Source organism: Prinia subflava, chromosome 10 (assembly GCF_021018805.1).
Source record: "Prinia subflava isolate CZ2003 ecotype Zambia chromosome 10, Cam_Psub_1.2, whole genome shotgun sequence".
Classification (NCBI taxonomy): Eukaryota; Metazoa; Chordata; class Aves; order Passeriformes; family Cisticolidae; genus Prinia; species Prinia subflava.
Window position 1 is genome coordinate 22,158,783 of NC_086256.1, and position 22,983 is coordinate 22,181,765.

The window sequence follows — 22,983 nt, forward strand, 5'->3', positions numbered from 1 at the left end:
TGATGAGGCTTTAATAAATGTCAAGGGGTACAGCCATGAAGATCTCCCAATTAGGCTTTGCGTTTGTAAAACCCAACCCCTTTGCTTTTGTGTGAGGATGACAGTTCCAACTGCAGCTCAGCCTAACAGGGCTCAAGGGAAAGGATACTTCTCTGCTTTTATTGAAAACACAGCCAGTTTGGCCCAGGGAGAATACCAGCACTGGTCACAGTGCAGAGCCATTTTTAACAATGAATATTTACTAAGCTTTATCACTGCTGTCATAGTGGCTTTATTGTATTTTTTCTTTTACCGATTGGCAAGAGACTTAAGAAAAATCAGCAGCAAATAAAAAAACATTATATCATCTAAAATAGCTGTCAAAAGCTAACCAGAGGATAAATAATTAAATACATTATTGCAAACTGGAGCGCTCAGCATGCCCCCTATAATTTTCATTTGGAGAGTGTTTCTGAAGGAGGGAGCTGAGGGTGCAGTGGTTGGTGCCCGTGCGCGCGGTTCATCCGAGCCGGGCTCTCTGCGCGCTCAGCTGAGCCCGTGCAGGCTCTGCAGACATGTGCGAGCTGAGCTCTACTGCGAGTCAACATTAACAGATGGATTGCCCTGAGCAAGGGAAAACCACAACAACAAAATCGAGTGAAAGTGGAGGATTGAAGCTTTTTATTGTTAAGCCTTATTAAAACCTTGGCATGTGCGCTGCTGTTAACTGTTTCATGCCTGGAGCTAATAATGTGTCTCGGGTGCGTTTCACCTCCTACATTAATTAGGAATGTAGAAGATACAAGAAATCACCAGCTAAAATTTTTGAAATAAAAATTAATGCAAGCGTGAGATTGCTTAGGCTCTTGCAGTCTTGTGGATGATGCCACTGAGTTCCGTGAACTGTTGATGAGCAAAGTACAGCAGGGCATGTTTTAGACTATGGAGCATTCTGGTTTTGCATAATCTGTTTTAATTCTGTGCCATTATATGCTCCCAGGTAGTGCAGATTTCTGGGTACCCAAATGCAGTTGGAGTCCTGTAAAATTGTTCCAAATTAATGTATAATTAAAAAGAGAGCATGTTTATTATGATCCTGGTTAGAATGCCAGGAAGATCTGATTTGATTTCATGAATATGATGTTTGTAGTTTTACTATTATATCAGGTGTTGGGGTAGCTTATTGAAAATGGACCATGTCAGGATATGAAGAGTCATAGAGTATTTCATGGCAAATAAAACACTCTGGAAGATTAGCAGAATACCAGATAAGAAGTTCCCTTTGCAGTTACTAAGTTAGCAATGCCCCCTTATCTCTCAGGAAATCTATGTTCTACCTGTACCTTTAGGCACCTACTACTTTCCATCTGTAATGGAAATAGGCATGTGGATTTACCAGTCACTGTGTCTTAGCACTGCTTTAAATGTTCCCGTATTGAAGATACCAAGTGAACTACTCGCCATGACTTTGCAGAATCCAAATACAGTGTCTAAGAGGGTTTTAAAAACACTTTTAATAAAAATCAAGTTAAACTAAACTTTTTTCTTGGTGTTCTCAAACAGAAGAGAGGTTTTAAAATTTTTTTTCTTTCTTTTTTTTAATCCTATTGCAAATATAGCCTTTCCACTTTTATTGAAGTATGTCCTAGAGACTGTACAATATATAATTCAGCTTGCAGTAGGTGTGCTTGGCATCTGTTCAACAAAGACAGCAAGTGTCAGGCAGGAAGATGTGTTCAGAATAACCTTACCTTCAGGAGTGCCCCATTTTTCAATATCCCTACAATGGCCAGTGAAATAAATGACATAATCATTAGCTACAAAGGACTTCTAGTAACTGATTACCCTCCTAACCTGAAAAAGATGGTGAGGGTGGGCTATTCTGAAGACTTTTTTTTTTCCAGGAAAATAAGAGAGGAGATTGTGATAATGCAGTGATAATGCAGTGCTGAATATTCTATATAAGATGACTGAGTATCTTTTAGAAAAAATATCCACAGTCAGCCCCACAGTGATTTCAGAAACATGAATCTGATTAAGCACATTTTACCTGTATTTGTATTCAGACAATGGGCTTAAGATCACATTTATGCCCACCAACCACATACAACACTGGTTCTGTTGCTGGAGGTTTCTTCTGCCCTCATTGATTGAAATATTATAAATTGAAAGATGTCATAAACAGTACAAGCTAGTTTTTAATGTAAATCACGTTTTCCTTCCATAAAATACAGTTTTGAAGTGATCATTGGTTGATCAGTAAATTCTGTTTCTTTAGCTAATGTGGTGTAATGTGAAAATATTGTAGATCTCATTCGCTTCCTTTAATTTGGAGAAAAATCTTTTGTCTTGTTGTGTCAAGTAAGATCTCTTCATTCTACAAAACAGTCAGATTTCCTTTTAATTAAAAATGAGAAGTCTAGGCAGCCAAAATTCAAATTGCAGATTACGAGAGTGCCCTCTCGTGGCTCCGGTTCCTTTCCAAAGTGGCAGAGCACACGGGGGTCCTCTGCCTGTGCAAGCCTTGCCTGGTACAGCAAAGACCTCTTACAAATCAGGGGGTACTTCCTTTATCTGTCCCTGGATTTTGTGCAAATTAAGTGTTTAGATGGTTTTGTGTATCATGCATGACAGTATTTTCAGGAATAGGGAATGGAAGCACCCCAGTTATAGAGGTATAATTACCAGATTGGTGAAACCCTGCTTCCCACTGAACAGTGACAGTGACTGTCCTCAGCAGAGTTGTGCTGTTTCTTCTGCACCTATAAACCAGTGTCAGCCTTGTGGCTGTTTGTCTTGGAGTTCTGCTGTAAAATCACTTGAGAAACCTCTTCACTGATATTCCAATTTTTTTTTTTTTTTACAAAATAGATGGGGTAATGGTCAGGAGGTTGCTCTGGAATTTTTTGTGGAATTCTTGGTTTTTCAGGGCAAAGTCATCAGAATATCTACCTCTGATTTATCTTACTGAAAGAAAAATTGATACAAATAAGGAGTTTGCAGATTCTTTTCCTGGCTGTTGCAGCCCTGTTCCTCAAGTTTTTTAATTAATAGAAGTGCAGCCTTTCAGAGGGTCTTTCTTCTGCAAACAAACAAACAGTACTGGTATGTCTAGCAATGTTTCCTTTTTCTGGAGGATCTCAGAGAGAAATTCTGTCTTGCAAAGTATTTTCAAACTGGGTGAACCTTTCTGTCCTCAGTATTTAATTGAAATAACCAGATTAATTTTTTCATCAGAATTTATTGATATCTTAATGTAGCAGTGATATCTTTTGCTTTCTTTTGCTGCATATCTTCTGTCTTCCATGAGTTATAGTTTTGCTCCACTAAATCAGGGAGCCAGGGGAGCCATCAGACAACACTTGGAACCTGTGTCCTGACTTCCACGTTGCTTTTGCCTTCTGGCTTGAAAGTTTGAAGAGCATCACTTTACATCTAAAACTTCAAATCTAGTACCCTAACATTTCCTTCCTCTCTGCGTTCATGTACCTAAAATCTAAAAAAAAATAAAGAAGTTCAATTAAAGTAAAAAAATTGTTTAAAGGCAAAAGGAGGGAGAAATAGAAGAAATGGGAAAATCCTTTCCTGCAGGGATCTCTGAATCACATCTCTGAATGTGAGAGTCCAGATACAGCCTGTCTAATTTTAGATAATTCAGAAATGCTGAAGTTAGCAGCAGTGCTGCCTTAGGCTCTTTCTGCAGTAAGTGGAGAGAGGGGCATGACTAAAGAGCAGCTCAGCCCTCCTAGAATCTCGATTGCATCCTGATGATGCCTCTGCCCTGCTGCTAATTGTCTAACTTGGGCCCTAAAATAGCTGAAATTAGTAACATCCAACTCCAAGTGCCAGCCAAATTCCACAGCACCTTGCAGAGAAAGATTATTTCTTGTGCAGAGGACTCCTGCTGGTGTCAAACAGGAGGAGGGACTCCTCCTTGGTAATTCTTCTGTTTGGAATCCCTAGACAGTGTGGAAACGTGCTTGGAGTCAGTATTTCTAAGGCACAGTCTTTGTTTTCTTGCCATGAGGTTAGTCTGTTTTCAAGCTTCATTCAGAGCTTCCCTCAGACAGCATCTGCCACAGTCCATCGGTCTGATGGACAGGGTTCGGTGCTGCTGAGGTCTGGAGGTGTAGGATGTTTGTGTTTATGGTCATTTTACATTGTACATTTGGACTCAGGTATTTTTGCTAAGTTTTCCTCTGAGAAAGTCACACATGACCAGCAAATGGTGCTCTCAGCAGTGATTGTACCATGAGATAGTTCTGCTGATGTAAGGGTATGATGCACATTTTACCCAAAAGATCAATTTAACCAGTAGTCACTCTTTTATCTGCTTAGGAATTGTATCAAATAGAGAGCACATTCCAGCCAAATAAACTGGATTTACAGCTGTCCTGCTTCACTAAAGTCTCACACTGTGCACCTGAGTTACTTTCAAGTCTCAACTTCCTTCTTACCTCAAATCCCTGTTCCCTTTTCTGGTTTTGTTCATGTAAACATTCTTGTGGCTTTGGACACTGATTAGTTTTTCTCTTCTGACACACATTCTCCCTTATCTTCCTGCTTTTCTGTCTGCTGTGACCCCTTCAGCCCTCCATTCTATAATTTTTCTTCTGTCTAATCATTGAATGTACATTAGGACATTAACAACCATCAGAAAAGGGAACGTAAGTGATATATTTCTCTGTTTTTGCCACTGCAGATTCTGCCTGGTGAATCTAATTCTTAAAATCATGCACAAAAAAATGAGCTGCTGGCTTCAGTTGTTGCAAATGGCACTGCAAATCTCCACGTCCTGTTTTAAAAGGCTAACACTTGTGCTTGTTGCCAATTCAAGTGGAGGCAGGCTGCCTAGGGATGGTGCACTCCCTGCAGCTCGAATGGTGCGTGGCACGGTGCCACGGTGCATCAGCAGCTGAGGACAGGACGGTTTGCCAAGAATAGCCTGGTGCCATTGGGAAAAGCGGGATCTGGCTATTGGGAGGTGGTGCCTCCCTCTGGGCAGAGTGGGGCCTCGGGCTCATTCGGGGGGCTCAGGCTTCCTGAGGAAAAAAGGCTCTGCCATTCCTCAGGGAAAGTGGGAGGTTGCTTGTTTTGGAGCAAAGCATAACTATTTTTGAAAAAATACTTGCAGAAGCATGATTAATAAAATTACTATTATTATGAATTAATTAATTAAAAGGAAGACTAGTGTTACACAGTTCTTAAATGATATTTGTGTTCAGGAGTGTAGTGTGTGTAAATGGTCGGGAGCTGAGAGCTTGTTCATTTTTCACCACAGTAATTCAGAACAAAAGTAATTACATGTGCTATCCTTGACTAAGTATCTCAACGAATTTATCATCCTACTTATAATAAATGCTACCTCAGCATAGGTATTAGGGGTTCCTAGAGCTTTACAATAGTCACTGGAGATCTCTGTGGCATCAAAGTGTACTTGGCATTTCAAAGCACTGTGCCCATACACATATTTCTGGTAGTATCTTTTTCATTTATACCCAGCACAGTTTTCTGATATCAGAGCATTCTTGGTTAGAATCTGTTCCTCTTTTCTGTCTCTGCTTTCCCTCTTCTTTCATCAGTCTCAGCTCTCGGGGAGTGTAATGAGGAGCACCTTCCTGTGAGTCACGGCTCTAGGTCACGGTGTTTAACCGGAAAGGAACACGACGAGGTGTGCTTTACTGGAAAGTCTGATTGAGAAAACTTTTGCTTCCCTACTGGATGAAGCCATAATTATGTCTGTGATTTGGTTGTAGAGGAGGATGGGAAAAATAGAATACCAAATCATAAATAACAGTGGGCTTGTATTTATTTTGCTTTCTCACACTGAATGAATTATCTCTAAATTTTTAAGAAAAAGGCAACAGTACTTCATAGATTTAAACCATGGTATATATTTTTTCTTTTTTTCAAATTTTATATTTGTGTTGATGTATTGAATAGCCAGTAAATGTGAAATTATATTCGTGCTGCCATTTATCAAAAGATTATTTGTTTTTCACTTTGAGTGTAATTAATAGCAGCAGCCTTGTTAAACTTCCTGCCTTAGTATCAATCAATAAGCACTCATTACCAAAAGCTGGATGTCTGAAAGGTCTAGCATTATATAAAAAGCTGACATTTCAAAGATTGACTTTCATGCCCAATCAAGAATACAACCATCTTACATTTAAGTCTTTTAGCATTCAGGTATTTTGGCATTTTGATTCCAAAGTAGTACATTTTGTGAGGCTACCAGCAAGCAAAAGAGAACAGTTTAAGGACTGATTCTCCCTTTATTTGGTTCTACTGTATTTATACTGTCAGCTCCTTTCCTTGTTTCGGTGGTCAGCATTGGTTCAGGTCTGTAGAGGCTGCAGACTACTTGCAGAAGATTTTGAAGCAGGTCAGCAACTGGAGGGGATGGATATGGTGAATACAAAAAGGATCTATAGCCTCACACCAGCTTGTGGAGAGCATGAGCTTGTGTTTAAATGTGCTCAGCTCTTACATTCCAAGCAAAATGAGAGATGAGAGGCCATGTGCAAGAAGATGAGAGAAATCTGAAACAGCAAAAGTTGAATCCCTGTTCTGGCTGTGATATAAAATAAATACATTAAGTAATAGATTTAATATCCAAGCAGAACTGTTTGGAAGAAGCAAAACAACCAGGTACTTTAAAGAAGTTTATTCCTTTATTTTATAGAAAAAAACATGACAGCAGTCTATTAAGACTTTATAAAGTTCTGGTGCAGCAAGAAAAGACTGCTGCCATATCATTTCTTGTGGTAATAAATTTAAATGGTCTGGTTGTTATTAGAATGCTAATCAGGAAGGAAGCAGAAGTCTGTCCTTTTTTCATAAAGGGGTATAAAAAAGGTTACACACTTCAAAATGCAGAAAAGACAGAAATTAAAAGCTTAAATAACTGCAAACAGCAGGGTACGTCAGTAATGGAAAGACTTCTTAAATGACTCTGACAGCTTTTGCAGGTGCACATACTCTGTCACTTTGCCTAGTGGAGCACTGAAAAAGTTTTATAGCTCTCCTTTTGAAATTTATTAAGGGTTCCTTTCTTTCTTTTTCTTTCTTTGCAAAGTAGTCTGGACATACCCCTCCCTTGCAGTCGTTTTTATTACAGCTCCTAAAGGAAAGTCACCTATTCAAAAACATGTGTTGCTTGTTGTCTCTGTGGTTAGCTCACAGAGCTGTAAATGCTGGAGAAGGTTGTTATTTACAGCCAGATATTTTCCTTCCTTTCCCTTCCCCCATATCTTTTTCTTTCTGTGTAAATCCCATTTTATTTGGTTTAGTTGTTGAAAGCCTCCCTGTATAATTTTATAATATACCCCATATCATTTCAAATGGTAACAAAAATGTTTTTTCAAAGAGTTTGACCATCAGGAGCTAAGAGTTCTTGTTTTGGAGGGAGGTTTTAGGTTTATCAACTTGTCTGTTACATTCCTTTATATGATTATTTGTGTTTTCAGTAACACACTTGCATATTACCCTTCATAGATGTTCTGAGGGGCTATGGTGTTTGCTGATTCTACGTCATTTTATTCAGCTCCCGTTTCTCAAAGACACAGCTTTTTTTCCTTTTTTCCCATTTTTTCCTTGAAGCTTGATATCTGTCCTCTTTGAAATATTATTTATTATTTAAAAAAATCAGCAAGTGTTATCTTGTAGAATTTTATTCCATTGACAGAGTTAATTCCTCTACTGATGAGCAAGTGTCAGTTTCCATTTAGTTTTCTGCAACTTCTCAACATTTTAAGGAACCTTCTTCCCTGCAAAATCTCATATTTATGTTAGTAGGAGTAAATGTGATGGCACCATCTAATTTTGATGCAAATTCAAAGAAAATGAGAGAGGCAGGCAGGATTTTGGCCTCCAGGAGCCAGTTCCAGGTTAGAGCTTGAATTACTATAAATGTCATGTCAGAATTTTCTTGAGGAAGTGGATTATTTCCAGTGTCATCGAAACAAAGTATTTTAATTTTCTTGGTGAAGATAAATACTTAAAGTTGCAACTTTTAAACCAAAACCAGTGGCTGTGGTTGTGACAGGAATCAGTAAGATAACCAATCAGCAGTATCAGTTAACAGAATGATTCACTTCCCTTTAGTTACAAGCAGGAGATTGATTGCAACAGTGATGGGAACAACACACAGAACTCACAAAAATATGAAAGAATTAGAAATAATTTATTTCTCTGTATTCCATCCTATACCTTTTGCTCAAAATGAATCTTAGTTAGGGTTGTTTGATGGGTTCTAATACTGTAATAATTCTCTCATTTTCCGTCAACTATTACTTGGTTTAACACATTAAGAACCATATGTTTCCTCTTTGAGGGCAAAGAACTGTGGAAAGTGTTATCAAAACTCGCTGGTTTAATTAAATTCTCTCTTACTGAATAAGAGAAAAGTCTCATTCTCTAAAGAATGAATACTGAGATGTTCCTGTAAACAACGAGGTGGTGGGGAGTTTCAGAGAGCATCCTGGTATTTGTAGAACACTGACAACATCTGTAATAGGTAACATACTGAAATCCTTGCAGTGTGAGATTTTCAAGCTCCCTGTAGTGTGAAATTAAGGCCATATTTCTTCCCCATCAGGGGCTTGTTGCAGGTTTAGGCATTTGGTGAACTGCATGGTGAGATGTGGGCAGTAGCACTTCTGACTTGTGTATGATTTTCCTCAAAGTCAGCTAATGCTGTTTTCCCTCTGTACAAATTGTTGAAATTATTGGTAGCTATGCAGGGTTCACAATCTACTCAGTACACTGCTTGCTAGTATAGTTAAACTTCTTATACAAAAAGTTTTTGATACAAAACAAGTATAAGAGATTTATAGTCCTGAAGACTGTAAGTCATTTGCAAAGTTCAAGTGACTTAAAATTCCTGATTTAAGCTTCCTAGTCAGGACAGAGACTTTTTTCTAATTATTGTGAAATTCTTTAGCCTATTTTTGTTTGCTGAATAATAATTTGATGTAATAAGTGAGTATTCCATACAGAAATGTGTGAATTTACAGCACACTGGCTTCTCCATGCAAAGTCCTCTTGGGGTGCTCTGATTGTGCACTGGGTTGGAATTAACTGTAATCCACAGTAAATTATCCTGCACAAAGGCATTCTTAATGCAAAATTTCTGACCTGGATATTATTTACTCTGCAGTCCTGTGCAGCACCATAATATAAACATAGCTGTGTAAAGAGACTCCCAACTTCCTTTGTATTTGCCACTTCAAACATCAATTTTTCTTCATGCTCAATAGACCACATGAACCACAGCTTGGCAAATATTTCTGCCAGAAGGTGCTAAACCACGGTGCTTTTTGTGAAGTGCTTTCAAGAAAGGGTAGCTGGGAGACTTAAGTGATGCTTTTCCTCCAATATCCAGTCTTCTGCTAATCAATGCTTTGCATAAATGATAAGGCACTCCAGGCTTTGCATAAATAAGGAGGCCCTCCATAGGCCATGAAGAGGAATGGTTCTTTTTAATTGGTGATGCTTGAGGACTTGGAGCAACCTTTACAAGACTTGATCAATATGTGGTTTTCCTCATCAAGTGCTCAGAAGCCCTAATGAGTAAAGTGGCAGCTGGTCTCCGAATAAGTAATGCTGAAAGAAAAAAATAAAACAAAATGATAATGTTAATTGTCCTTCCTCCAGACTCGTTTCAACCAGCGCCTTAGTAACCAGAATTTTGCCTTGGATGAAGACGACGATGATGAAATTGAGAGAACAAGCAAGTAAGAAGCCTGTTTGGATGTGTTATGTATGTTTAGGAGAGAAAGTAACAAGTGTTATTCAGCAAAGTGGAATTCAAGTGGCACATTTTTCTCCTGTCCAGGCTGCTAACTCAATTCTTGATGTAGATGATGTCCAGTAGTTTAGGATTTAAATCTGCTTTAAAAAGAGGGAGAGGCTATTATATCTTTCCATTATTTATAGTGTCCAGAAGAGCTTGACATAATCCTCAGTCTTCACAGCCTCCAGATAAAAAGACTACATACACAAAGAAATCACAAAATATTCGTCAACATGGTGGGCAGTGACCTCAGCTAATCTATTCTTTACGGCTTGTGTTGTGGCCATGACAATGGGACATTTTTTGAAGTGTCTGAAAGACAAATAATGCCTTGTAAGTTTTATATCAAGGTCTTCCTATATGAGAACTAAAGGAAAACTGTATGTTGAGGCTTAAGCTGCATTGAGGCATTTTCTGAATTCAGGAGTCGATTTTTGATAATGAACATATGGCTATAAACCAGAAAGGATATTGAAAGCAAAATCAAGCAGCTTAAGCTGTGGTATAGTAGGGAAGAGGGAACTAGTGAAGTGTTAAAAGGATATAATGAAAACAGTGAGCCATGGAAAACAGCCTTTGTAGCAGTATTGATAGACAGAGGAAGAAAAAGACCATGGTAGGGTGGGGGTCCGAGGTAAGGATATTGCAATGAACAAGAGAGGAACTAAGAGACAAAAGCACCAGTTCTCCTTGCACATGGGCAGTACATCAGTAAATCTGCCCGTGTGATGGAGGAGGAGTTGCAGTAGGAGAGTCTTGCCACTAGAACAAAGTGTTTGGCTGGGCCAGGAGGCAGCTAATGGTAACTGCGTCTCCACTGACACCATATATCCGTGTTCAGGAAAATTCTTGAGTAGAAAGATATTCCAGGTTTATGTTCCTGATCAAAGGTCTTGAAATGCATTCTCCTATGTCCTTTCAGAAGTGGCTATAGTAAAATATATAATAAAATATTTTTATGTTCCTATCTGATGGAAAAGTTTTGTTTTCAGGTTATCATCAGAAGACAGTGAAGAGGCTTCTGCTTACTTTTATGATAGCGATGGTTCTGGTGAAACTGGAATAATTCAGCATCAAGGAGAAATGGACTTGCTTGGAGAGATTCTGGACACGCTGAGCACACACAGTTCAGATCAAGGCAAACTCTCAGGAGCAAAGAGCCTGGATTTCTTTAGATCAATGGATGACATTGATTACAAGTCTGCGGTTAGTCTTCTGCTTTCATTTGAAAACCAACCCAAGTCTGTTTACAGTGGAATCCTGCACTTGTGGAATGAACAGCATGCAGCTCAGACTCTGCAGCACAGTCCTTAGAATTGCTGATGTGTCTTCCTAGGGCTATATAAAGTACACTTATGCTGGCCACTGCATGATGGTTTTTCACCAGCCAAGAAATTGTCCAGGTTACTAAGTCATCTTGGAACAGTATTTTTCTCTTAAAGCAGTAACCACATAGAGAACTGTGAACAGTATAATAATTTCCTTAATCAAATAGTTTAATATTGTATTTATATAATATAGTAATTTTTTGCTGTTAAATCTGATATGCCTTGAGGTGATTTTAGGGTTTTTTAATGCAGTTTAGAAGACATTTTCATTTTCACCTTGCAGACTTAGACTAGTCATAGTGATATAATGATGTTTCCTTCTTGATTTAAGTCATAGGATCCAGGTGGTAATTGCACCTGAAACACTGCTAGAATAGTACTCCAGAGTTTTCTAAGAGGGCTCCTTGTTCCTATTTTAGGTAGAGTGGCACTGGTCCCTTAGTGTAAACACACTGCTTGCCTACAGTTTTAAACTCTCACCAAGTCACTGCTGTGGTATTAGCCAAAAAAGCTTAGTGTTTTTGAATTCCAGCACATATCAGCTGTCCAACACTTACTTTTGCTGAAAGGGGTCGTATAGTAGAAGATTTGTTACTGGAGCAGCAAATACTGATGCAAATATTTATAAAGCTTGTAAAATTTTATATTATGAGTGTCACACAGGGGTTAGATTAATAAAATGCTCAGTTTTGTTTGACCAAAAAACTTTCAATATTAAAGTTGGTATAATGAAGCAAAGAGGAAATGCCATCTGGTTTTAGTTTTAGTCTCCCTCCCTCTCATATTATGGGTACAAACTAGAGAAGTGTGTCTTTGTTCACTGTCAAAACTGCTTATGCCAAGACTGAATGGACAGAGGAGACAGAAATCCTTCCTCTTTGTGGCACCAGAGGCAGTCCTTAGGCTGAGACAGTGTTCTGTGAGGGAATGTAAGAACACCTGGCCTTGCATTGTGTCTGGGATAGTTGTTTTGTGACACTGAGCCCCAAAGGGAATCCATGATTTAGGAACATACGAAATCCCTTCCAATACCTGTGCTTTAAAAATACCAGTGTAGAGATGTTTCTTGTGACATTAACTATGAACACATGTTTTTTCTTTCAGAACAAGTCAAATGCACCTAGTGAGAGCAACCTTACCCTGCTCTGCAGCAGTGCTAATGACCAGGCAGAGTGGAACCTCGGCCAGGATGACAGTGTCCTGCATGGGAAGCAGCTCCCCCCGTCGCCAAGGAAGCAAGTTACTTCTGGTGGCCAGAGAGAATCTCTCTCAAGGATGGAAGAGGAGAAGAGTGGCAAAACATTTACTACTGACAAAATGGACACCACTAGTTTGACATGCCTGTCTCCAGTACGACCAAATGCCCAGTTTACTTCCCTAGAAAGTTTCAAAGCAGGCTTTTCTTCCTGTCAGTATGCAAAGCCTAATGAAACACTAAGCAATACCTCAGAAGATCAGCTCCCAGCAGGTCTTGCTCAACAGCCATCCATTCTGGTCCCTTGGGAGAAAGGTGGGAAGGAAGGAGATGAAACTCCAGAAGAAGGTGGACTTCTTGAAGAAGTGGTGTCATTATGTAAACTGAATTCTGCTTTTCACTATGGTTTAAATATTTCAAAGGATAGCTTATCCAGCAGTAGCAGTGGAAATAAAACAAGAAAAGTATGAGAAGAGAAACTTGACTCCCATCAGATGTTAAAGGGAGACTACTCAGGACTCCATGTAACTCCATATAACATGATAACCAAAAAAATGAAAAGGAATAAGAGATATTCTGTTACAAAAATAATTCTCTTCAGTTGAGTACGCATTTTCTGCCATTGGACATCCGCTTCTACGTTTACTCAGTTCATTTGTTTGCTATAGTTAGGTCCACAAAATGGAACTAAATATATGAATGCACTCTCAAATCAGGTACTAGTTAGTCTCTGTGTTAAAAATAAGCCAGTGTGTGGTGCTTCCTAGCGTTTGCTTCCTCTAAGCAGCCACGGGTGTCGTCTAAAGGTAGCCAGGTCTTGAAGGTACTATGTTAATCCCATTAGCATGAAATGAACCAAGCAATCTGATTTGTCTGAAATGTACAAATGTTAATATTTGTAATGAATAATAATTGCCTTAATCTTTTGAGAAGGGGTTTAACTGTCTTAGAAGATGAATGCAAATCTACAAAACAGCAATAATGATTTTCCATGGCAGGAATTTGCTTCAGCAAAGGTGAGGGGAGGGAAGGAGACTTTTTTTAGATTAAGGAATTTCTTGTGACTATAACTTGGAACTTACTCCAAACTAAAACTGTGGCTCTGTCTTCCAGACTTCAAAAAGGTAGCACATGGTTTTCTCTCTTTTATAAAGTACATGAAGTGCTGAATTATGTGACGTTTATTGACCTCTGTTTACAACTAAGACACTTTAAAGACACATTATCCAGTTTCCCTAGGTAGACCAATTCACCTAAAAATTCTCAGAAAGGCAAGTGTAAGTGGAATTGATAGATTTCTATTATTTTTTATTTTCTGCAGTTTACTAGTTGGAAAACTAATTTGTGCCTAATTTGTAACACTAGAAAGCTAAATTTACAGATTCAGATTGAGACTGCATATATCCAACTCTCATTTTAGCCAAGCTGGACAACCAAAACCTTCTAAGGAGAATAAGTGATCCTGATGTATAATTTATTTAGAACAAGCATTTGTCCTCCTGCTGGCAGTGTTCCTGGTGAATATTTGGATATTTTAAGTCTGAACATTTTTAGTGTTCTATGGAGCAGCTCTTTCATTTTTGAAATTTTCTTCATCTTTTCAGTTTCCACCTCACCATACATACCTTGTAGAAATAGCACATGGATATAGAATGAACCCTGCCTCAGAAGAGTGTTCTGCTGTCTTCTAAGTCATGGAACCTTTTTTCTTTCCCTCTTTGGCATGAATGATTTCTGTTAATCTCAGCCTAGGCCCGAGTGAGCGCGTTCCTGGGGTGGGTATTTGGATCAGATTGTGCTTTAGTCGTTTGTAGAGGAGTTTCATATCAGTTGCCTCACTGAGATTTATTAATTCGTTTTCCTTCTAGCTGACACAAATGCAAAGGGTTTTTTTGGCTGCTTTCTTACAAGGCAGCTGACCTAAAGGAATTGCTCCATGTCATGGCTGAGGCAGTGTTTGGAACCTCAGCAGAGAGGCTCGGTAGAGTGAGACCTGGGGTTTGTTACTGCAAAGCTTCATCTTGTTCCAGAATGGGAAGGGCTGGACCAGTACTAAAGGATGAGCCTCTACAAACACTGTTTTTTAATCAGTGCAACAAAGATAAAAGGTTGTAAAAGTGGAAATGTTGCAGAAATATCTGTGTTTGATCAAGCATGAACATTTGGGAGGGCATCTGCATTGCTGGAGAATCCAAGTGTTCCAGAATTAGCAGCTGTACATCCAGAGGTCTCTACTCCAAACTATTTGTTTATCCTTTGGTTTCCTCTTGTGCATTAACATGATATGTTGTGAACTTTTTTAATAACAAAAAATATTACCTGGCAAAATATTTTGCACGATTAGAAATCAAAAGTATCATAAATATAATGAAAATCTTCACTCTCAGCTTTCCAAGTGGGTCAGGCTGGGTGGCTCATGTACTGTTCAGATGACAAAGCTCCAGGGCAACCTGATGGTTTCTTGTTTGAAGCTGTCATGAATGACTTGAGGGCATTGTTCTCCCTTACTGGTAATGAACATTGCCCAAGCATAGTGCTGCAATTGTGTCTAAGAGAAGATAGGCAATACACAGGTTTTGGTTCATGGAGCACTTCTGACTCCTCATTCATCTCCTTGCATTTTGTGGTGGGAATTTCAAGGTTCACCTTTCCTTTTCCACTTCACCTCACATGATGTTTCTATCCATGGTTCAATCTAAGTTGCTTTGTTTTCTTCATTTATTAAAGATATTAAACAGTATCAATGCTTTAAGAAAGTAATGTTGGCCAGAAATTATGGCCATCATTACTTTCAAAACCATCAAACACCGAAATCCAGGAATGCTGCCAGAAAATGGTTTTCAAAAATGACTGTCTAGTACAGACAGAAATCTTACTGGCTTTACATGAGGTTAGACACTGAACAAATAATCACATAGGTTGTTCCATTCTCAGCTTTGTGGAATAAACATGGAAGCCGTGTGAGACTGCCAGTATTCTTAAATTTTATAAGGATAATAAAATTGAAAGTTCAGTAGTGGAATCTTTCAAAACTGAGGCATTGTAGTAATAATTCACTGCTTCATAGAGTGAAAATGCAGGCTGAAAAGAAGTAAACAGATAAAATAAAAGATGGTAACATTCAATTTAGAATTATTTTCATTTGACATCAGTCAAAATGTTTCTGTGCTTATGCTGCATTGTTTCCTCACTATTTACAAAGCCCATAGTTTGTTTACAATCATTAAATAGTATGTATTTTTTGATTTTGAACCTTGTATGGGTTCAAAAATAGCTTACTCTTATATATATATGTTGATTTTAACTGTAGGTACATTTTTTTACTCTGTAATATACAGAATCTTTTCCACTTACTACCAGTAATCTTGTAAAAAGGCTAATATTTGTGCCTTATTTGAATAGAATTGCCAGTTACCAAATAGATAAGAGTCCAAACTGATATTTCTGGTTCACTCTTGTTCTCTGTCCTTGTGATAATATAAAACTGTTTATTGGCTACATATGCAGTATTTTTAGTACCACATTGGATTCTATATTACGATAAATTTTCCAGGTACAGTACTTTGCAAGTTTTATACTTGTATGCTTTTTATTTGTGGAAATTCTTCTAGTGTCTTTGCAAATCATCAACATTTATCACCAGCTACTGGTGAGAACTGAATTCTGCTCAGTCAGAGCTCCTGTGGTCTTCTTCAGAGGCATCACTTTTCTTCAGGATCTCAAAAATCTTCCCATTTCTCCTGTTTCAGGGAGATACCAGGTTATTTGATTAAGCTTTGTGGTCTGTTACTTACATATAGGAACAAATTTCCAATGCAGAAAATCAAACCAGGACTTGAAATTAATATATTTGAGTTTATTTTGCATAAATGTCTGCTTAAAATGAGCTGTATCACTCATCTGGTTTGGAAGGAAAAAGCAGAGGCAGTGGAAGGACAAAGGGATTCCTGGGTTGTTCCAGTGCAGTGAGGTGAAGCAGAGCCTGGAAGTCCACAGGAGAGATAACTTGGAAGGAATCCAGATTTCAGTTCTAGCTCAGTTGCAGTGGTTCCAGCTCAGTCATGTAGGCAAAAGTAATATTGCCTGTGGAGTTAACTGCCTGTGGGATTTGCAGAATGGATAGTACGTTGTCCCAGTCAAAGCCGCCTTATCCACGTGTATAGAGATGTAGCAAGGAAAACTGCAGCTATCAGGGGAGGATGTGGATGCAGAGGTGATCCCTACCCACCCTCTATGCATGCAGAGGGCAGTCTGTGTAGAATAGGCAGTGGTTTGCTCTTCCATCTCACATATTTGGGCATCATGTAGTTCTGCAAAATAGACTTATTCTGAAGAAAAAAATGTAGTTGTAGAAGTTTTCATAGAAGTTGTCGACTGAACCCTTCCTTGTCATTTAGCATTTCAGTGGTGCTGCTGCTGTTGGGGTGGGATCATCAGAAACTCTCAGCACTGGCTGAAGTCCCCTCTCAGGCATTGCAACACAGACTTCAGGCAGAGTTTAGACAAATGCTGAGTGCTTCTGAAAATCCCACCCAATCTATTAGAAGAGTGTTTTAGACCTTAAAATTCTGTTTTAGATGTCTTTTCAGGTTTTAGGATTAGCTAGTTTACAACCTTGTGTTCTTGTAACCAATGTAAAGTCTAGGCAAAAGAACAGTTAAACCAGTGTTTAAAACAGCTTCTCTTTATCCACTTACAGTCAATGACATTCAGTTCTACAGAACAATTTTTCGTTGGTGCAGCTATTAGAATTTCTAGAGGCATCTAAAATACTTTCTCTATTCATGTAAGTAATCAAAGAAACATTTCATGCAATAATCAAGTGCCAGCATGAGGCCCTTCTGCAAATGCCTCCTGTGTAATCCTGACCGTGCCCTGTCCTGCAGGAAGAACCCCTAACCATGGGCCTCCCTGACTCCTCAGGGAGAGCTCAAGAGGAGCTTGATTTCCAAGGAGTTAGCATCTTCTCCCCTTCACCAGCCTCTAGTCCAGGTGCTGTGAGACTCTAGCCAGTGTATTCCCAACAGCCTGAAATTTGAGGCTAAGCAAAAGTGGGTAATAAACTTAAACAGCTTCCTTAATGCTGTTTAAGTTTAAACTAAAGCTCAGGATGGTGAAGGCTGTGAATTCCCATGGTATCGCAGTAAATCTTTGAAGAATGAATGTAGAAATAATTGCACCAGCAAAACCAGTATGAATGGTGATATGAGTTGTCTTCAGTAACTTCTTTGCTGCTATTAGGCGTGTCTGTCTCTGCCAGGTGTTGTTTACTTGTTAGCAGAGTCTGAGCTGACCAGAACGTGTCCTCATCTTCACCCCAGGAGCATGGAGCACAGCTGGCCTAGAATTCGTGTTCCTCGGGGGGTTGAAAATAAGGGAATGGAAAGGGATGGTACGGTTGGTTCGGGCAAAACCTTCCCTCATCCGTTTTGCAATATCTGTTCCACAGTTTCAGTCATTGGCCAGTTAAAAGTACTTGACAGGTCTTTCTGAAAGCTGCTTTGCTTATTCTTGCAGAGTTTCTGGTGAGTGCACAGCCACCTCAGTCTAGAGGGCCATCCACAACCCACGTAGCTGGCAGGGCCATCGCCATCCTCTGCTGGCTTGGAGTATGCAGCAGGTAACACAGTTGGAAGTTACTCCAAGGTGTACTGTAGTAAAGGGTACTCAATTAAATTGTACTATTACTTAGGACAATACTAACACTTGTATTTAGAATCCAGTAACAGTATTAGCATTTGGAAAATAGGTTGAGTTCAAGTATGTTGACATTTGTTACGATTCTGTGTGAATTAACATTTCTTCTGTTAAAAATAAGGGAGCAACTTGGTTGGGAGGGGGAAATGTGTTGACTTTCAAATCTCCAGTGAATTTTGTGCAATATTTCTCCTTGTTTCGAAGTAATTTAGTAGTGCACATCTGCCTTCAAGCAGATCCATGAAATTGTGTTTTTCAGAAATGTGTGAAATGTAAAGTTACATGTAGATTTGAAATACATGTTGTATGATAAAAACGTGAAGAAATATATTCTAATGAGGCAAATGTATATTTCTAATGACTGGGAGTGATTATGGATGTCACATTCTGAAGAAATAATAAAGCCTAGGCAAATTTTCACATGTCAGTAGTTCCAGGTAACTCTTAAAAGTAAAACCTGGTTAAATTGAAGTAAGGTTAACTATTAGAATTTAAGACATCTAGTTTTTGCTTTGATCACTTGTTTATCATGGGTAAAAAGTTGAGGTGTTAAGTACTGCTTTTCAGGACCAGCAATGAGGTGAGAGTTCATAGCGATGACCAGAAGAATTTAGTTTGTGACATCCCTAATTATCATAAGTCATTACTTAAAATATCTGCTAATGTTGCCAGTATCCTTTTAGGTTTTTGTAAATGAATTTCTTTGTATATTGATGTACATTTTCTTTTCATCCTTGGTTTTTCCTTAAGACCTTATTTAAATTAATATACTTGAATGAGGCAATAAAGCACTGTGGAAGAGCCAATCTTGGTGCAGCTTGCACACAAGCACATCACGTCTGTTACTTCATGGTTTTGAGGAGGAAGAGCAATTTAAAATGCTTAGATGTTTGGTAAACTGTCAGTTTGTGTTTGTTAATTTTAAATCTGTGTCAGATATGATGAGAAATGCCTCGACACGGAACAAAGCAACGTCATGTATCTTGATGCTTCTAATTTTTTTTTTTTCATAACTTTTTTTTGTGACCCTTGAAAAGCATTCCCAATAATGCCCCTTATTGTGAGCCCTTAATACTTAAAAGAGAGGCATAAAGTACAGGACACATTGAGATTTTATTGATAATTTAGAGATTAAAAAAACTCACACACCAAACAACCAGCATTGTCCTTACAGTTTTAAAAATTTAGGTAGTTTCTGACCTTTTAACAAAACTAGAGCCAAATTTACTCCATGCTTTTGCACCTTCTGGACTGCTGTTCAAAGTCATTTCGAGAACTGTAATTCTGACCTTAGACTACTGTTAGTAGTGCACTGTCTAGATGTATTAAGTGAGCTGTGATATGTGGTGTGGTTTGTTTTTTCTTTTTCCTTCCAAAGTTTGTGGCATCAGTAGAAGTTTTCGGTGAATTCCACATTACCATAAAGTGCCCAACACTGTACTATAAAATAAAATTTAACAATATCAAAATTCCTTGGGTGATGCAGGTTCTTGTTTGATGGGTTGATCTGAGCAGCATTTTCATGCTTATCGGGCATAAAGATTAAAATGATTCTGCATTATTTTGGAAGTTTTGTCCATTGAATGAACATTTCATTTTCTCGAATATAGAGAAAGCAGAATGTGTTTTCTTGAATGCAGTAATGAATTGATTAGTGCAAATGTTAAATGTTGATGTCCTTTGAAATTCCAGTGGTATTTTGGATCTTCTAAAAACGTAATCACTCCTTTTTGTTAAACAGCTTTTCTTGGGCTCTAGATCTTCAAATTACTGCCAAAATGTACGTATATTATTGTTTTTTCATAGTTTAAGAAATCAACATGTTAAGGAGAAACGAGCAAGAAAGTACACTAATAATTGATGGTTTGAACCTTTGACGTTAGATGTTAAAAGTAATAATAATTGTGATCTCACCAACTATTTTTGTACTGTTCAGCCAGGTGTTGTCAGAGAGCTATTGGGGATCCTGTTGGCGAGGGAGGAGAGGTGCCTGACCTGTGATAGCTGTGGTGGCATCTGATGAAGGATCAGACTGTGCTGCTGGGAGGTGCTGGGACCTACCCTTTTTGCAAACCTGGACACCCCCTGCTCTTCCTGCCCTGTCCCCTTGGGCCTGGCTGCAACCCCTGCAGCATCTAATGGCCCTGTTGGGCTGTGTGACCATTGGCACAGCTGCTGCCCTGCCCTCATCCCCCTCCTTGCTGCTGCCCTGCCCTCATCCCCCTCCTTGCTGCTGCTGGGGAGAGGCTGCTGCAGAAAGCACCTCTTGGCTTTGGAGGTAAAAGATCAGGAGTAAAAGGAAGGTAGGCTTTATCTGTAACTTAGGTGGGCTAAGGGATGTGTAAGGGGTGAGGTGACCCTGCCTGGTGTCTGTCACTCCATCCTTCTCAGACAGGGCTGCTGACTCTTCCCCAGCTCCAGCATGGACAGCTCCTCCATGGGCTGTGGGTGCATCTCTGCTCCCCATGGACCACCCTGGGCTGCAGGGGTACAGCTGCCTCACCATGGGCTGCACCTTGGGCTGCAGGGGAATCTCTGCTCTGGAGCACCTCCTGGAGCAGCTCCTGCCCCTCTCTCCTCACTGACCTCAGTGTGTGCAGAGCTTCTGCTTTCTCATACTCTCTTCTCTCTCTCAGCTGCTATTGCACAGGGTATTCGTCCCCTTGACTGTGTTATTCCAGAGGTGCTGCCACTGTGGCTGATCAGCGCAGCCTTGGCCAGCCATGGATCCATCCAAGAGCCACCTGGCATTGATGCCACCAGATATGGGGGAAGCTTCTCACAAAGTTTTTTAATGTAGTTGCAGGTGTATGACTATAATTCAGCCATAGCTGGATATTTTACATTGAATGGCTATGCAGTATAGTCTGATCTGTTATTCACTCTTCTATATTAAAAGCATTTTGATACCTTATGCAGACAAACCATAGAGACTATGGTTTCAATATTTATATATTCAATCCACAACTGATGACAAAACAACAAATGATCTTGATACAAAACAATGAGGGTGTGATTTTAACATTTGCTGTTAGACCTGTGCTACCTAACTGCAGCCAGCAGAGTGATACCAGCTGTGAAGTGTGGCAGCAAAGGGATCCTCACTGCTAGATTAAGCATAGCCCATCTTGTGGTAATTCCTTTGCTTTTCCAGAAGGTATACCCACATTTTTTCACCTGTTAAAATGATAGCTGTGAAAACAAACTTTTTGTCATAGGTCCAGATTATGAGCCATTTGAGGACATTATAAAAGCAGTCTTTGCAGGAGGAGCAGGAAGGTATGAAGCCTTTCAGGTAAAGTTCACCTGCTTTCCTTAGTTTTTTATCTCAAGGCACTGAGAGTGTGGCTGCAGCTTGCCTTCTGTGGGTGTTTGAGTTAAGTTCTTGCAAACCCGAGAATGAGAAAGGACTGGAAAAGGAGGTAACAAGAAAGGGCAGTCTAAGGTAAGTTGGCAGATTTACACAGATGGTACAGCAGGACTCTTCCTGTCGATACAATACCAAGTGTCTGGGAAAAACTCCAAGGGTTTGGTGTGCCAGCCATGTGGTACCACCCTGGGTACGAAAGCTGGCTCATGTATCAGGAGTTGTGTCATTTGAGGGAAAAATGCAGCTCAAAGCACTGATTTACTGGGGATTTATTTAGAAGGAGAAATCAGAAACTCTCCCATTCATTAGTAACTTCTTGGTTGTGCTTCAAAAGCAGATGAGAATTGCTTTTGCAACTCACTTTTACTTTCATACAATGCAGCTGCAGCCGATCCTGAATGATGGACAAAGCATTTCATTTTCATTCCAGAACTCACTGTGTGTTAACCTCATGTTCACAAAATGAAAAATAACTTTATCAAATTCAGGGATTTAGATTTTTATTTGATGTGACAAGCAATAACAACAACAACAACAAAAACCTAAGCAATGCCGGGAGTGTTGTTGTGGATCTGCTGGTATTCAGATTCTGTCTGCAGATTTTCACCAGTCAGAAAAAAATGCTAACAGCTTCTTGCACTTCAAAAGCCCAGAGGCAGTCAATCCTGTTGGAAATTCTATATGAAACATAAACAAGTACTAGTTCTGAAAGCAAAGTTTGGGAAGCACATTTGGAATATGCTGTGGGCTGTATATTATTCCCTTTGTGTGACTGCGTGTTTCACATTCCTCCTGAAAGTTGAAGGGCTGGGCTCCTGGTGGTACTTTTTTGCTTTTAATATTAGATCTGTTATCTGTTTTTAATTGTTAAGTCCTAAACTACTCAGTTTCATGGATGAGGGACAGTAGAGATGTATTCTGCCATGAACAGCTTACACAATACTCATTTGCCTAGAAAAATTTGTTTTCCAGCTTTGTATAATTCTGTGAATAACTCGACTAAATTGTGTTACTCTGCCTTGAAATGTGCTTTAGAAGTTGTAGCAACAGCAGAAAGTTCTGTCCTAACTACAGACCTCAGCTCAGTTCCATCCTTGCACTGGCTCCACATTCAGTAATACACCACTGTATGGAGTAGCAGTGTTCTGTTCACTGTTCCTTTTGAGAAAATAACCTGTTAATATAGTACCACCTGTTTAGCAATGAGGAAGATTATGTACTTAAAATGTTCAGCTGAATAATACATACAAACATCTGACATTTGGCCTGCTCTGAGAACAGGCGACATGCTTATTTAACGATTTCGAAAATGTTAAAACGGTGAGGCAGAAATTAAAATGTCATTTTAAAATATTTGTATTTAACTTATCTGATTCCGTCCTATTCTACATTTCCCCTTGGCATATTCGTACTGGGGGTCACGGTAGCAGTCTGACACCACAGATACTTTGAACGATATACTGAACATTGTTGGCATTTCAGCCTAATTAGTTGCATCCTATTTTGTGATTTGTCTTTGGTCCTTTGGGTTGCTGGCCCAGGATTTTTTTTCTAACCTTTTTTTTTTATGCTCATCATTGTCTCATTTTAAATGTCAACAGACCAGTATTTGTGTAAT

At 39.2% G+C, this 22,983-nt stretch overlaps 1 protein-coding gene across 3 annotated transcripts in view; it reads left to right on the forward strand.

Annotated features, from left to right (window-relative positions):
• The window catches only part of DENND1B (DENN domain containing 1B), a 152,735-nt gene extending 133,179 nt beyond the window's left edge, over window positions 1-19,556 (forward strand). For all 3 annotated transcript variants that reach the window (XM_063407695.1, XM_063407693.1, XM_063407696.1), the window contains 3 exons: window positions 9,637-9,716; window positions 10,768-10,981; window positions 12,208-19,556. In XM_063407695.1, coding sequence (XP_063263765.1) covers window positions 9,637-9,716; window positions 10,768-10,981; window positions 12,208-12,768 — 855 coding nt within the window. In that variant the 3' untranslated portion in view covers window positions 12,769-19,556. The remainder of the gene's footprint in view (window positions 1-9,636; window positions 9,717-10,767; window positions 10,982-12,207) is intronic.
• Window positions 19,557-22,983: the final 3,427 nt, after the last annotated feature.